Source organism: Culicoides brevitarsis, chromosome 1, assembly GCF_036172545.1.
Source record: "Culicoides brevitarsis isolate CSIRO-B50_1 chromosome 1, AGI_CSIRO_Cbre_v1, whole genome shotgun sequence".
In the NCBI taxonomy this organism is placed as follows: domain Eukaryota; kingdom Metazoa; phylum Arthropoda; class Insecta; order Diptera; family Ceratopogonidae; genus Culicoides; species Culicoides brevitarsis.
This window is the reverse complement of record NC_087085.1, coordinates 22,498,252-22,515,161: the sequence shown is the minus strand read 5'-3', so window position 1 is coordinate 22,515,161 and position 16,910 is coordinate 22,498,252. Positions and strand designations below refer to the sequence as shown.

General features: G+C 31.3%; 2 protein-coding genes across 2 annotated transcripts; one reads left to right on the top strand and one right to left on the bottom strand.

Moving 5' to 3' along the window:
* Positions 1–997: 997 nt before the first annotated feature.
* On the bottom strand, positions 998–6,815 carry LOC134829348 (polyhomeotic-proximal chromatin protein-like). Its single transcript, XM_063842395.1, has 10 exons — positions 6,526–6,815; positions 5,277–5,775; positions 4,936–5,206; positions 4,296–4,877; positions 3,909–4,230; positions 3,260–3,389; positions 2,709–3,203; positions 2,348–2,639; positions 1,918–2,286; positions 998–1,848 (listed from the first exon to the last, which is right to left on the bottom strand). The coding sequence occupies exons 1-10, from the start codon at positions 6,561–6,563 to the stop codon at positions 1,316–1,318; spliced, it is 3,531 nt and encodes a 1,176-aa protein (XP_063698465.1). The 5' UTR covers positions 6,564–6,815; the 3' UTR covers positions 998–1,315.
* A 7,212-nt stretch (positions 6,816–14,027) lies between these two features.
* Positions 14,028–16,466, top strand: LOC134828269 (WD repeat-containing protein 46). Its single transcript, XM_063841261.1, has 2 exons — positions 14,028–14,311; positions 14,413–16,466. Exon 2 carries the CDS (start codon positions 14,418–14,420, stop codon positions 16,104–16,106), a length of 1,689 nt encoding a protein of 562 aa, XP_063697331.1. The 5' UTR covers positions 14,028–14,311; positions 14,413–14,417; the 3' UTR covers positions 16,107–16,466.
* Positions 16,467–16,910: the final 444 nt, after the last annotated feature.

The following is a 16,910-nucleotide window of genomic DNA, read 5'->3' as shown; positions in this document are numbered from 1 at the left end:
TAAAAATTCCCACAATTTAGTTTCTCACCATATATCCAATGTGTATGCGGTATGCATGAAGGAAATTAAATATACTAAAATTAAGCAACCGTAAAAAAACAGGTGAAATTCTTCAGGTTTCAGAATAAATATTACACATTGAATTTTTGTACAATGATCTTTCACAATAAAACTTTATCAATAAATAAAAACAAAATCAGTTTTTTTTCGTTTCCCTGTTACTATATTACTGATTTATCGTAAGTTTTAAATATTGATTCTCGACATAGTAAGTAGTCATGTCAACTGTATTTTTATTATCAAAAATAAATTTAGCACTTAATGTATTGAATAGTATTAGTTAAAAAAAAACTAATGAAAAGATATAATCAAATGATGAACACACAGTATGTAGCTCGAATTGAAGTTTTAATTTCGTAACAAAAAATAAATTATTTCGTAAAAGAAATAAAATTGTCCAAGCATCTTATTACACCGCCCTTATTTACTCACGTCTTCTTTCACGAAGCAACAATAGTACACTAAAGGTAAAACAATCGTTCGCACGAAACATTAGGTTGCTATGAAAACATATACACGTATTTATTGGACAAGGTATTTATATTTATGGTTTTACGTAGCAATGTCCGCAATAAATATCAGAAATAAAGTGATTTGTAAACTTTTGAATGAATGACCAGAAATAATAATATGAATCTTCACAACAAGTCGGCTAAATTTTAATTATGTCACTTTTTATCACATCAGGATTTCGATGATATTTCACGATCTTAATATGTTCTGTTAATTTTTTGTTGTTTTGATGTAATCTCCTAAATGAGTTTTCGACAAAATCGAAGGGATCAGAAAAAAATACTGATTTAATAAAACTTCAATTTATGAGTATTTGAAAAAGTATTTTCTTGTATTTTAATACTAAATATATTTATTGAAAATTAAATTATATTTATAAAAATTATATACACATATATTTTAAGTAGCTGCGCACAATGAACATATTATTTATCAATTGCTCTATATATTCTAAAGTGGCTTATTGATAGTACCTACTTAATTTTTATCTAAACATACATAATTATTACTTAATTAATATCGAAAGTTTAAAATGTTTGCTCTCTTTAGTAATTTTGTCTTTTTAAGGTAAATTTAAAAATTTTTGTTGGGTAATCAGATGACCACATAATATGTAGTATCTATTTGAAGTTTTAAGGAATGTCTTCAATGAAATTTTATTGATGTTTTACTTTGTATTTATATGTAAATAACACATTTATACATATTATCGTTCCAGACGATTTTTTGTGAGTTTTACTACTTATTGATTAGCAGTTGTTGTACTTGGACTTTGTTGGGCATTTGTTTCAGCATCTAAGGATATCAGTGATTGAACCTTAGCTACAATTTTAAGCGCTGGTCCTAGTTTCATGCCCATAGCGTTGACCAAATGTTTTTCTTTAAGAAGAATCAACGCCGATCCATCTATCTCCTGCGTTGTGAAGTCTTCACTGTATTCCTCAGTTCCGAGTACATCTGCTATAAATTTACATACTTCTTTTGCGCTCCACTTGGCAATTGGATTGTTAAGATGTTCAGTCTTTGATGGTGTGTCGTCCACAATACTTCCGTTCTCTAGCGTGTCACACGATGCTGTATTGAATGACGAGCTTTTAGTTTCTTCCACACCAGTGGGAGAATCCCCTTCAGATTTTATTGATTTTGAGCAATTAAATGAACAGTATTTCTTTTTCTTCAACTTTGTTTTTAATTCTAATTTACCACAATGCGCACAGGCAACTTTTTCCACAGTCGCACTTGGCTCAGGCTCTGCAACGGTTAATGATTTTTTTTCTAAAATTTTAAAATAATAAAGATATTTGTTTGACATGTGAATTTAGTTTGAATTAAATTAAAGCTTACTTGGAGGTTCATCATCTTCATCCCGTTCTGAATATCGTTGTCTGTTCACAGGGAAAGGTTCTTGTGACTCTTGAATGACAAATCCTTCAATAACATGTGTCAAAACATTCGGTTTCACCATTGCCTTTGGTAGTCCCTTTTCATTTTTATTTGATGATATGTTAACGCCAGCAGAAATAATCCCATTCAGAGGCGAGCTCAAACTTGTTGAAGTGGGTGGCGTTGTTTTAGTCAAAGAACCACTTAAAGGTTGATGAGAAACGGGAGTTGTCGGAATTGGAGTCGAGACTGATGAACGACTATCAGATTTTTCTACCTCAGAAGATGGTTCAGATGATCCAATAATTGCACTGAGTGATTCATTTTTGCCTAAAAACAAATTATTTTAGTTAAGAAATGGAAAGTAAGTCGCACAATAAACTTTTCGTACCTTCTGAAGATAACTTAGGGACGTTTACTTTCAAAGGTGACATATTATTCGATGGCTGTATGGAGTTATTCGATTCATTTCCATTATTTTGTACAGAAGGACTTTGCTGCATAAGACCCACAGGAACTGAACTGCGTTGCTCGAAAGTATCTTTCTGTGGTGTGTTAGCAGAGCTGACTACTGATAATGGCGATGTTGATAGATTGGTCATAGCTAACAAAGGATTTTGAGGAGGCTGTATGTGAGTTTGATGAGAACTCATATGTCCGAGTATATTACTATTTTGTGTATTCTAAACGAGGAAAGACAAGACATATATTGCGATTAATTGCGAGAATGAATGGATATAAGTAAGACATACCTGAGCAACAGACGTTATAACATTGGAGACTGATGATGATACAATAGGCATAGTAACCTTTTCAAACTGACCTGTTCCAATGGAATTTTGATTGACTGGCTTTGGTTGAATATTCAGCTGCTGTTGTGGAATAACAGAATTCGATGTTTGGTGTGTCAACAAATTACTTGGGGCCATCGTCAAAGTAGGCTGTCCATTTTGATTGTGCAGTACCATTTGTTGCCCTTGCAACACTAATCCTTGTGGTTGGCCTTGTAACAAAGCATTTTGCACAACTGATTGAGCTTGTGAGGTAGCAGTTATTTGAAACTGACCCATGTTGTTCTGATTGACTTGTTGCAATGAAGGTGACTGACCTTGCATCTGGAGAGGAAATTGTGTCATATTGTTTTGATTTACTTGTTGTTGTTGTTGTTGTTGTTGTTGCTGTTGCTGCTGTTGTTGTTGAGAGGGTGACTGATTTTGCATTTGTAAAACAAATTGTTGTTGCAATTCCTGAAATAAATTAATAATGAGGATGTATTGTTTTCAAAAAAAAAATCCAAACTTACTTTTTGCTGTATCTGAGCTTGTTGGTTTTTTACCATTTGTTGATATTGCAAAAATTGTTGTTGTTTCTCAGTTGTTTGCTGAATCTGGCCAGAATTACTTATTCCAATTCCTGCACTCATTACTACCATCCTGTAAATAGTATAAAAATATTCTTAATAGATTGCATATAGACAAACAATTTTAGAAAGTATAAATAATAATAATTCTGAGAGATGCGGTTCTTTCTATAATTTTCAGCATTTTTGTAGTGTTCGATTTTATAGATTTTGAACCATTTGCGTTTAGTTGATGTAGTATTATTTAACGCTCGAAAATTTTTAAAAGTTTGCCACTTTGTAGAAAAAAAGTATCTCAAAACTTTTTTTTTTATTTTGCAACGCCCCCCTACTTTATTTTCAAAATTTTTAGACTTTATTTTTAATTTTTATTTGGAGCGGTCTAATTTACCAACAATTTTTTTTTCGAAATTTCTTGATTTTAAAATGCTGGACATCCCTGTTGGTTATTCTTAAAATACCTAATAAGGAAAGGAGGCATTCTAAAACTTTTCGACACTTATACTTAATTCCCCTATTTTTTTCATTATGAAGTGAAACATTTTTGATCATTAAGAAATGGAAAGGAAATTTTTGAAAAAGTTGTACGTACTTATTGCCAGTTGATGTTATAACTTGTTGCAATGGTGAGTTATTGTTAACTTTTCCTTGTCCCAAATCTTGCTTTATCAATGGACCTGGAGGTCGTATTGTATGTTTATTAGTTCGGACTTTTCCTGTTTTTGGAGTCAATATCCCCGCATTCGTGCCTTGGGCGGTCTGAGTAGACACTGAGCTTGCAGGTCGAATAGGTGGGGTGGTACCTTGTGGAAGTAATGTAGGTGCACGGGCTATTTGTTTCGGTGTATTATTGTCATTGACTGCTCTTACAGGCTTTTGTTGGGCGATTCCACATTGTAACTGCGTTATTGTTTCTAAAATAATGTCACGTCGTAAATGAGTATAATTGAAATATTGACACAAGAAAAATAATGCTTACGATTTTGTGCTTGAGTTTGTTGGACGGCTTGTTGGGGATTTGGTGTTTGTTGTATGAACACAGGAGTGCCGTCCGGATTTGTTCGTTGAATGAAAATTGAGTTTGAAGGTAATATTTGAGACTGAAGGCCGTTTGCCGTCCAGAATGGCATTTGACAAGTCCAAGGAGTTGCAAACTGCATAGTTTGGCCTGCTTGTTGAAGTGGACTGAGTAATTGAGTTGGTTGCATTGTACTTGGCACCTGAACACATTGCTGACCTTGAGCAGCATTTTGATTCACATTACTTTGCTGTCCACTTTTCATCATTTTTTGTGATGCTGCCAACTGTTTTTGCATTTGCTCCGAAGCATTGAGCGGTTTGTTTGTATTTTGAGCAGCATTAACAGATGACATTACATTTTGACCCTGCTGATTTTGTGCACTTATCATGTTGAGTACTAGAGTTTGCGACTGACTGGAAGGTATCGTCGGCAACGCGTAAGTACCGCTAAAAGCTCCTGCACCACTTATTACTTGTTTTCCTTGGGAATTAGTTAACATTTGTTGTGCTCCCATCGGTGAGCCTTGGAAGGGTTTTCCAGCTAAAATTACACAAGTGAGCAAGTAAAGTTTTTACGGTTTTTGTTAAAATTGCCTTACATGCTATGAGCTGAATTTGTTGTTGTCCAGCTAAGCCGGGAATCACATTTCCTGTCATGACTATAGGTTGTTGACCCGTATACAACTGCTGTAAGTATGGAGCATTTTGAATAGTTTGTGGCAACACCTGAACTCGATTCTGCCATTCGGCCGGTACTTGTCCTGACATTGCCTGCAACGGTGACAACGTATTTATGGTCGTGGTTCCTGATTGATTGAGAGCCATACTTGTTGGAACTTGATGCTGCCCTTGCGTTTGACTCTCCAGAACCTAAATTGAATTTTAGATAGTTTTTTAAACTCGTCACATTCATTTTTTTAATCTAGTCAAAAACACGTACCTGCATTTGTTGTTCCGTGAGATGTGTTGCATTTGTTTGTTGATTTGGATACTCTTGTTTCACCTGTATAGTATTGAAAGGCTGTTGAAACTGCAGTTGCATTTGCTGCAATTGCTCATGTGAAATTTGGAAGGGCACCTGCTGTTGAGTTGCCCCTCCTTGTGCGGGACTCTGTGGCTTATCCAGCGTTGCGGGACTTTGTGGCTTATCGTCTAATGAAATTCCTGCCTTTTCGGCTAAGGTCTCTAAACACTTTAACGGTCTTTTTTCCTTCGAATTTGTAAGAATACTATTTTGTGGTGTCAAAACTTTGCTAGGACTAAATGTAGTATCTGCTCCTGTAGCCGATCCACTCTCAGTTACTTTTTGTATATTAGTATTTTCCTTAAGAGGTTTTCCCGTCTCTGATTTACTCTCACTATTATTAATTGTTTTACTACCACTGACACTTTTATTTAATTCAGCTTCCTGCTTCTCTAGATTGTTGTAATGCTCGGACCTAGGAAAATTTAAAAAAATAGTCTAAATATATTTATGTCCTTTCTTTAGTTTAACACACACACACACACTACTTTTTCATTTTTGCTTTCATTTTGAATCGTATCAAAAAAAAAAAAAACAGAAAACGGTTCACAAACGAACGTAGTGAGGGAGACGTGCACATTGAAAAGTGTGCTGCCGACATTTTATTTGTCTGCATATTGTTGTTTTCTTCCCTCTTTTTTGCTCCTTGTATCGTCGTGGTTACATACATTTAGTGCAGGGGTCTTTACTACTGCACACAAAAAAGGGAATTATAATGGTCTCTACCCTACCCTTGATGGAATGTATTTGAGGGTAGTTTATTGAAAGCATTGAAATAAGTTTTCACAGATTTTGAACTATTATTAGTATATTTACATCTGGACAACATTCATACAGACTTTTAAATACCTAGTGCTAGTAGTGCTTATATTGATCCACACATTAAATTTACATTAAGCATATTTTTTTCTTTTAAAAATACCAATATTAACTCAACAAACACATATACACTCACCGATGAATGAATGAATGAATGAATAAATGAATGAATGCGATTCTGAGACTAAAACCGGTTTTGCAAAAACTCTTAGCCAAGTTCTAACCTCTTTAGCGGCTCTATGCACTTTTTTATTAACCGTTTAATCATATATTTTGCACATAAATACGAAACTTATAAATAAAAATAAATAATAACACTAAAAGGTAACAAAAGTAACAGCACTACCTCTTCGTATAGAATCTATAGCTTCGTGGTTGATCCATATTCACAATCCAATATGAAATGCATAAGGAATTTGTGCATGTGTTTGTAATGAAATGAAAATATAACTCAAAATAAAAGGATAAAGCTTCAACGAAACGCTAATAATAAAGTATAAACAAAATTATATTTATTTCACTCGACGTTCTATTATTATTTTTTTTTTGTATATTTTCTAAGCTTTTGCATTTGTTTTGATTTTCTGCGGCTACAAACTTAATGAATATTTTTGGTCGACTAAGATACAAACACTGTAAGGGTACAAAGAGAACTGAAAAAATACAAAATGAAGACTATGTCTGTCTTTGTCGTTACGTTTCTTTCTTTTTTTTTGTTTTTCATTTTGAAATCTCGTCCCCTTTATAACCGGTTTTACTGCATGTAGGTACATATCTGTTTCATTTGAAATTGACGAACATGAATAATATTAACATTTTCTTTACCTTAACTAAGTATTACTAGTATTTATAATGGGGAACGACTACAATTTCATTATATTTTATTGGTTCAACATACAATCATAAATGGAGATCGTGGCTGTAAAACTGTTCGCTTTTGTGTACTCAAGAGGTATGGTGGGACAAATAGCTTGATGAGTTTTACACATATATTAAATTATAAATTCCAATCATAGAAATAATTTTAATTTTCAAAAAAAGAAAGGTTGTTTACAAATTTATTGCTGTATATTTTTCGAATACTCAAATCGTTAAATTCAGAAGAGTTTATAAATTTCAAAGAAAAATTTGAATTATTCAATTCAGAAAAATACAAACTCTAAACGGAGCTGAAATTCGATTCCCTAAGCAAAACGGTAATTTCAAATTCAAATACATAGTTTTCGAATCGGCTAACAGAGGCTCAAAATTCACTAACACTACCATAATTTCAATATGGTTGACACACAGACACACACATTAAGAAGAATTTCTTAAAAATTGGCCAAGTTTTGGCTTTTATTTTGAAACTTAGGAGTTCTTTGCTTCTCTATCCTTTGATCTTAACTGCTGTATTTCATGTGAGAAAAGCATAATTGATATATCGGTGCAATTTGAAAATCAAATATGTGTGTAACCTATATAAGTCTAAACTTTCAATGAAATGTTTTTATTCAAATATTTACACTTCATTAAACACTAAATGCCTTTCCAATCACTATAAGTTTTGCACGGCATGTACACTTAGCTATTTCTCACCTTTGAATTGATTTCTTTTGCGAAAAATCAATGGATATTAATTTTAAATATTTCAAGCACAACAAAAAACACTTTTTATTTTTCTGACTATACGGTTTTCAATGTGTTAGAGTAAATAAAATAAGTTTCAATGTAGTTGTTTTGTCCAAACTCACACTAATGCAATTCTGAATTGAAATTCGCATTGGCCAATCAGCAGCGAGCGGGTCGATCAAGTGAAAAGGAAGATGAAAGAGTGAGAAGGCGATAGTAAGCATTTGCTTTCAAAACTGCTTGCAGGAAAATGGTGTCATAGTGGCAGTGCTTTCAAAACTGCTTGGAGGAAAATGATGTACATTTCCATCTGAATTTGAATTAAGCAGAAAAGCATTGAATGATTTTAAAAAAAATATTTAAGATCAATTAACGAAATACTTTTCTTTGTCTATTTAGAGCGTGAAATTTAAAAAAACATCAGAACTAAATATATCACTAAAATAGAAAAACTAAGTAGTGATCAGTTGTCAAGCCGACGAACTGGAGCTGCTTTTAGTTTTTCATTCAATTTAAATTTTATTCAACGCTACGGACGGACGGATGGACGGACATGCAACCAAGCACAATAGCGCCTTTCTTTTCTTCGAAAATGTACGAAAAAAAATATATCTATGTAATAAAAATAGAGAAAGTAGCCGTCTAAAGAACGACATACTAAACCGCATTTCGTTGTTGCATATGTATCTTTGCTTTTCGTACTCCTTATTCCAGATTTTCGTACTCCTCATTTCACATTTTCATACTCCTCATTTCACATTTTTGTACACCTCACAGCTTAAGAGACGCCCACACACCTATTGAGCATAATTGAGAGCTATTGTAAAATTTGGGAACTGTTGGGAACAATTGGGAATAATTGGGAACTTTTGGGAACAATTAGGAACTATTGGGAACAATTGGGAAACACAGGCTTGTATGATTTAAATCGAAATCAAGAATCAAAAAATCAAAAAAATGATTTGATTTTTTTAAGAGACAATTCAAATCATGATTTGAATTTTGATTTGATTTGCAAATCAATCAAAAATTTTTCAAAACTGATTTTTTTTTGATTTGATTTGATTTGAAAATTGATTTAATTCAAAATTAATTCAAATCAAATCAAAAAAAAATTTCAAAACTGAAAAATAATGAAGAATATGTTCCTTAAATTGCTTTTCTTCTTCTAAAATATATATTAAATATACCTAATTAAATCTCAAACAAAGTTTTATTTTAATTTTATAAGCTTACAAAATTAATTCTATAAGGTTATAGCATAATTTATAACAGTAATACCTACATAAATAATTTATTAATAGTAATAATTTTTTTTGGCGTGTTCTATTTTTTTACAAGTTTTTCTTTTTCAGTCCTAATGTATCGCAGGGGGCATTCAACAAATTTCATTAGTTTTTTTTTATTTTTCAGAGTCATAAATAATTTATGTATCTATTAATGATTTGTAAACGATATATTTTTTAATATTTTCACCGAATTTTCCAAAAGTAACAAAAATAGTTATATGTTGTTATTTTATCTTTTCTTCTTTATTTTTCATCTTATTCGTTTCTCCAACACATCTACTACCTATAACATTACCTATATCAACATCATACAACGTAAAACATACATCTTTAAAAAAAATATAAATAATTTTGATTTTTAGAGCTCCTTTTTATAAATTTTAAATTTAGTTCCCTGAGATAGTTACACACATACAAATACATATACATGTTTGTTTAAATTAACATATAGAAAATACCATATGCCAGCACGCATTAACACACATTGGTGCAGAATAACTCCAATACCAACACAGAAGACTTCATTTTTTTTTCTTTAAACAAAAAAACTGTTCTTTTGGTGCTATTGAAGAAATGCAACTCAAGTGTACTAATATAAAAATGAATGAATAGGTATTATTTGAGTTTTATAAAACTTAATGAATTTTCATTTTTGATAATTTTCTTGTTTTTTTTCTGTTAATTTTTGAACTTTCTTCATTGCAGTTAACTCCTAACATAATATTTATTGTTATTCATATGATTTTATGGAAGATAATTAAAACGTTATGTTTTATTCTTAGAACGACATGGCGTCGACTTACGCCATCGAAACTATTGTGATGCGAAAATTAAGATGACTGAACTTCAAAGATCAAGAAACTACGTGTGGAATCAGAAGAAAGTTACAATGCGCTTATTTTCGATGTCTTTGTGGAATAGTACGTCATGTAAATAAATAGATGCGACTATTACAAAGATTTTATGGTGTGAATAAAAAGTACTTTGAACAATCCGAAGAGTTTCGTGAAGATTGTTATTGTGAAGTTTTTCGTTTTAAGAAAAAATGTAAAAAACAATAAAATCAAAACGAGAATGAATTGCATTCGTGTATAAAACGAATGACTTGACCGCATTTCAATGTGTTCAATTCCATGATTTTTCATAAATTTTTCAAGTTTTCCCGAAGATTTTCATCAATTTTCAATTTTCATGTTACTCACGAGACTCCCCTGAACATTTTAAAATTTTGAAATTTTTCAAGATTTTCCGATTTTCCATGAATTTTTCGAGTTTTCCCGAAATTTTCATCAATTTTCACTTTTCATGTTACTCACGAGACTCCCCTGAACATTTTAAAATTTTGAAATTTTTCAAGATTTTCCGTTTTTTACATGAATTTTCCGAGTTTTCCCGAAGTTTTCCACTAATTTTCATCGACAACATTTTCCAACGGATGAACACTCATTTAAATTTCCAACGGATAATTTTTTTAAAATATGCTGTCAAATCTGTCATTTGAAAAGAATTCGCCAAACCTGCTAATTCAAACAAAGTTAAAGTGGCACACCACACAGACGGACGGACGGACGGACGGACGACATCACGAGCACAATACCGCATTTTTTTCAAAAAAATTGAAATGCGGTAAAAAACACGATCAATGTATTAATTTTAGTATTTTAGTTTCCACTTCCCAGCAAGCATGGTTGAACATCTCTGACATATTTTAGGTTGTTGACGGATAGTCCGTAAACATTTGATTCTCTATTTTGCAAACCAAAACATCTTAATAAATTCTTTGGTTTTCGCCCACATTTGCATTACACATCACTTGCAGTTTTTGTAGTCGCTCTTGTTTGACATCACCAACATTGTAGCACATTAATCATTGTGTGGGACTACCAAATTTTTGTACAACCTAAACTTTGTGCCTTTGTCAATGCTCCTTCTCATTCGTTGCAGAACGGGGATTTTTTTTAATTCGTGTTCTCTTTGAAACTCATCTTTCGGTGGATACTTTATTGGTACTCTTTCTAGGCGTACATCATCTATCATCACGCTCAAATTTTTTTGAGATTCCGTAGTTCTGCATCATTATAGTTCTGCATCGGCCAACAGTTTCAAAAGCATGCTTCAAGTCTTAAAACATCACAATTATTGTTTCTTATAGAGAATCTAATTCAATTACATTAACTCTTGTAACTGTTTGTTCTTATGGTGCATTTTGAAGTATCTTATCCACTGTGTCAATCATATTAATTGGCTTTTTTTCGTACTTGGAGCCTTTCTGATCGACTAAGCTTGACAAAAAAATGCGTTTAAAACAGCGTTTTATGCGCATAAAAATTTTTTTTAAAATTAGAAAATATGCAAAAAATATGCACTACTCTTAGGCAAAATTTAGGCAAAATATGTAATTTTATACAATTAAAAAAATGCTATTTTAGTTGAAAAAAAAGTTTTTTTTTGTTTTAATAATTTGTTTAAAAAACCAAAATTTGAGCATCAAAAATTGAACTCATGTGGATAAATTCTACAAAACACTTAATCTTGGCAGAAACTAATGATACGAAAAGTTTTTTTAGGTACCTATATTAATTTTTTTAAATGGCAGATTCTGGAAAAAATTTGAAATTAAAATATTCAAAATGTATAAATTTTTAAAAGATTTTTTGACATATATTTAAATTAAGGAAAAAAGTCGATACAAACAGTTAAATAAATTTTACAAAAACTTAATTAAACAGTATTTTTGAACCCATATAAATTTGATTATTTAAGTTTTACTCATCTTTGTCGAAAAGCGGTCGAAAATTATATCTAAAATTAAATTTTTGGAATTTTTTTTTTCGGCTTAAAAGTTTTCAAAAAATAAAATTTTTGCATAAAATATTCAGTAATATGCTCAAATTACGCAAAATATGCGCTAAAAGTCAAAATATGCAAAATATTCAAAATGAAGTTGGTCTCAAAAGACTCAAAATTGCATGAAACGGATTTCCCTATATTTGGTTTCTTATTAGGACGACAAAATATGCATTTGCATATTTCAAGGGCCATATTGCATACTTTTTCGGGGAAAGTCAGCTTAGAACAGTGGTTAGCGTATCGGACTGATGAGTGTAAGGTCGAGCCTCGAAAAACTTTTTTGACTCCGATCATGCTCAAAATTTACTAAGATCTTTTAGAAACCCTTTGGTACCTTCTGGGAGAGCTGAGTGAATTTTGAGGGCGCCTGCTTGGGATGACAGGTAAAAAGCTAAGACTCATTCTATGAAGAAGAATAGGACTCTTTAGAGACCTTTAGAGACACGGTGCAAGCCATACTACACCCTAAAAGGGATCTAGTAAACCCTTCATTTTCTTTCTCTTTTATTAAACTATTTTTTTTTTCTTCGAAAAGCGGTCAAAAGTTTTTAAATACAAAATAACAAAATTTTTGAGGGTTGATCAACATTATTGTTGTTCTCAATTATTTAATTTGAGATTTGCATATTAAAAACTGTCTCAAAATTTTGATACTAATTTTTTTTTTTTGTTTTGAATTAAAATTATTTAGTGTTCTCCCTATATACATGTCGGCATGCATGCATGCAGCATATATGTCGACATGCATGCAGCCTAAAATTTACATGTCGACATGTAAAATAAAATTATTTTGAAGAAAATAATTTTTTTAAAGAAAAAAATTTAAATATTTTTACTTTTTTAGTAGCTATTAAAGACCGATACAATAAAAGTCAAATGTTTTGGATTAAGTAGCTCTTAAAAGCATTGCGACACATTGAATTTTTTAAGATTTTTCGAACAAAAGTTTTGAGATTTCAAAAAGAAGTTGAATTTTTTTTCTTTCAATAATGAAAACATTTCATTGAAAAAAAAATAAAACTTTAGTTTAATGTTATGTAAACGAAAATAGATATTTTTCAGATTTTTTAAGCTACATAATGGTAAAAAATTACTTAAATTTAAAAAATGTCTTAATTTGAAAATCGGTATTCGATATCACTAATAATATTTTTAAAATTATTTTATTATTTTTTTTTTTTTTTTGATCAATTTTGAAAATTATTTTATTCAATTAATAATTATTTTTTTTAGTGTGAAAAAAAAAATATTTTTTCTTAAAAACACTGAATTTTGGACTTTTGAAATTTGTGAGCATGTTGTATGCATGCAGCATACAATACGGTCCGTCAAATGGAAGGTGAACAAGAGAAATTTCTCTTAAAATTTGAATGAAAATCCGACATTTTTAACCATAGCTCTTGTAAAGGTGGATGAAAAATTTTAAAATTAGGTTTTTTTGAAAGCTGAGGCCCTAACGACAAAAATAAAATATGAATACATTGACTCTACACTATTTTCTTTTATTAGGTAATTTAATAAAAGCTAAAAGTGATTACTCATTTATTTTAATATTATACAGTTTTTTCTATTATTAGTTTGTCTGCCGAGTACAGGTTTCCAATAACTACCTGGAAAAATTGTTTTATTTAAAAATTGTTTCAAAAATATTTATAAAAATCTTACTTGTCTTTTTATTATTGCGAAATTTTTTTGTCCATTTTCAAGTTCTTTTGCTATAACAGATTGATCGGTTAACGATTTATTTCTCTTAAATGTGTCTCTAATTTTCCGATATGCATATAATCTATAGAAAAAAATATTAAAAGGTTGCTTACTTTGTGTTTTACAAACAGTGATTTACCTGTAATTGTAAGCCGAGAACTTGGACGATTCGCGCAAAAGTTGCTTATAAAGCGACAAAACTCTTTGGGACTGAGACATGATAAAAGAATGTTTGTCTCAAGGATTTATTTTTGTTTTGAATCTTGTCTTTTAAATTTGTTTAATGTCATTTTTGGCACCATTCATTAATGGTGATTTAGGTGTTGAATAAATTTATGTTGAGCTCCGATGAAGAATTTGCGAAAATGAAAAAAAAGCTCCTGGATAATTCTATATTTTAAAAATTTGAAAAAAAAATTTTTTGCTCTAATTTTTTTTACATTTTTCAATTTATTTTGCTTGAATATTAATTTATTAAGTGAACAACGCCAATGACAGAATGAATGAATTAGCAGTATTTATCATTCTTCACAGAAAAATAAATAAACAACACGCTAACTTCGTTTTAATATTTTTTTAATAATATATTTATTTTAAAATCGACCTAAAATTTATCCTTATCCAACATCTTTCACTTTGATTTATTTATTATATTTGAAGAAGGATATTTTAAATCAGGTAATGTTGATAATGTATTTAAAAAAACATGCACGTGGTAATGTTACCTACCGGTGGTATTATATTAATATAAATATTTTTATTAATTCGATTTATTATAGATACGATGGCCAAAACAGAGAGATATTTCAAAAAGGCATCCAACAGTTCAGAAGAAACCGTAAAACCTTCGACAAAAAAGCAAGAAAAACCATTCGAAAATAAATTAAATATCAAAAACAAGTTTTACAAGAAACCAAGTAATCATCTAAAAAATGCAAAAATCAAGAAAAATGCGTTGGAAAAATTTGACAAGGGGCCTATGGTTAAGAGAGAGGGTTTGAAGACCAAATACCATCACAAATTATGGCAAGAGAGAGATAAGCAAATTGAATTGGCTAATAAGCATTCAGCACGAACAGAAGTACTTTTGAATGAAGAAGAGGGTTATATTGATACTGAAATTCCGACAGAAAGTCTAGCTCAAAGTGAAATTTGCAACAATGTGGACATCATGTCAGCTTCAAAGCATTTTTCTCTTGCTCTTGATCAGTTTGGGCCTTATCGAATAAAGTACAACGAAAACGGTAAACATTTGTTGCTTGGTGGTAGAAAAGGTCACGTAGCATCTGTGGATTGGATTACAAAGCATTTGAGTTGTGAAATGAATGTTATGGAAGAAATTTCAAATGTATCGTGGCTACATAACGAAAATATGTTTGCCGTTGCACAAAAAAGTTACGTGCATATATATGATAACAAAGGAATGCAATTACACTGCATAAAACGCATGAATGCAGTAAGCTATCTCGAGTTTCTTCCCTACCATTTTCTCCTGGCAGCTGGAAATGATGAAGGATTCTTGTCATGGTTGGATGTGTCCATTGGGGAAATTGTGTCTCAATATAACAGTAAGCTAGGTACCATATCCAACATGTGTCAAGACAAGTCAACAGGAGTTATTTTTACTGGAGATACCAAAGGTGTTGTGTCATTATGGTGTCCTTCCATTAGAGAGCCTCTAGCGCAACTTTCTTGCCATAATACTCCTATATCGGCACTCTGCGTTTCCCCAAACAACAATACCTTTCTAACGAGTGATATTAACCAAACTGTTAAAGTTTGGGACTCTCGTAATTTAGGGGAATCAGTGGCAGTTCATAAGCTTCGATCAACTGTGAAAGAAATAAGTGTTTCACAAAAAGGTATGGTGGCACTGGCATTGGGAAATGTTTGTGAAATATACCGGAAAGACTTAAATCAGCAACCATATTTGCGTTATCCATTAGTTGGAAGCATCAAATCACTACAATTCTGCCCCTATGAAGATGTATTAGGAATTTCCACTAATAACGAGTTTGCTTCTATTCTAGTTCCAGGCAGTGCAGAAGCTAATTTTGATGCGCTTGAATCCAATCCTTACCAATCCAAATCACAACGAAGAGAAACGGAAGTTCGAAGACTCTTGGATAAAATTCCCATGGAAATGATAAGTCTAAGACCAGACAAAATTTTGGAAGTAAATACTATGACGTTTAAGGAAAAGCTCGAGGCCAAAAAGAAAATTTTGTTTGTCAAACCTCCCAAGATTGACTTTGCTCCTAGACAAAAGAAAAAGAGCAAAAACTCTGCAAAAACAAAACGTAAACAAATAATCAGAGAAGCTACCGTCAGAGAATTTAAGAAAAATATTGAGCCTTTAAAGCAACAGATTCGGGCAGAACAAAAGTCGAAGAAAGCACATAGTAAACCAATGGTTCCTCGAAAAAAGGAAAATGTATTGGATCGTTTTAAACCTAAATCAAAATTGAAATAAAAAAAATAATTTTTGACTTATTTATGAGCACTTGTGTAATATTCCTCTTCTAAGTCATACAAGTCCACAGCAATATCATCACGTAAATTCAGTAATTTGCTGTCTCTGTCTTGTTGTGTAGTTCGGTAAAGTTGGCTACTTTGAGTGATTGCCTCATTAACAGTATAAAAGTCGTTTAAAATCAAGTATTGCTTGATGTCGGAAACCAGCTTTATGAGCGATTCACCTGCACGAACAATATTTGCAGCTCTCACTTCCATCTCGTACATATCTTGTTCACATTGGACGACTTTTGACAACTGCGACGTGCTTTCCCCTCTTGCAAGCCGGATTATTTCTATTTTGTATAAATCAATTTTGTTCCAAATGAGTTAACTTACAGAGGAAAAACAAAATAAACATAAGCAAACCTTCAAAGTTTTCCAACATGCTTTTGATATCTTCTTTGAGACGTGTGTTGTAGGACTTCAATAGTGTTTCTTTAGAGTGTGTTAAGTTCTTCATTTTCACACTTCTGAATTTTTTATTTAAATAAATATTTATATTTAAATAAGGATCAAACTTTAGCTTCTCTTCAAATTACCCATCATGCAACAATCAGAAAAAATGAATGCTTGTAATTTAGCATTATGTTTAATTGAATCATCTTATTTTTTTTATTTAAAAAAAATTATTTCCACTAGAAAGTTTTCATTTTATTCGTCAAGTGGCTGTAAAAAATAATAAAATATTCCTGAATAAGTAGAGGCGATCCAAATATTTCATGTGTAAAGATTGAAGAATGTACTTTTAGAATGCCTTTTG

What these genes read in the sequence shown, in the direction of transcription:
- LOC134828269 (XM_063841261.1), top strand. Translation starts at nt 14,418, where the DNA reads ATGGCCAAAACAGAGAGATATTTCAAAAAGGCATCCAACAGTTCAGAA.
- LOC134829348 (XM_063842395.1), bottom strand. Translation starts at nt 6,563, where the DNA reads ATGGATCAACCACGAAGCTATAGATTCTATACGAAGAG. An exon ending in ACAAATTCAGCTCATAGCAT is followed by an intron (nt 4,878 to 4,935) that starts GTAAGGCAATTT and finishes GTGTAATTTTAG; the next exon opens with CTGGAAAACCCTTCCAAGGC. An exon ending in TGAAGATGATGAACCTCCAA is followed by an intron (nt 1,849 to 1,917) that starts GTAAGCTTTAAT and finishes TTAAAATTTTAG; the next exon opens with AAAAAAAATCATTAACCGTT.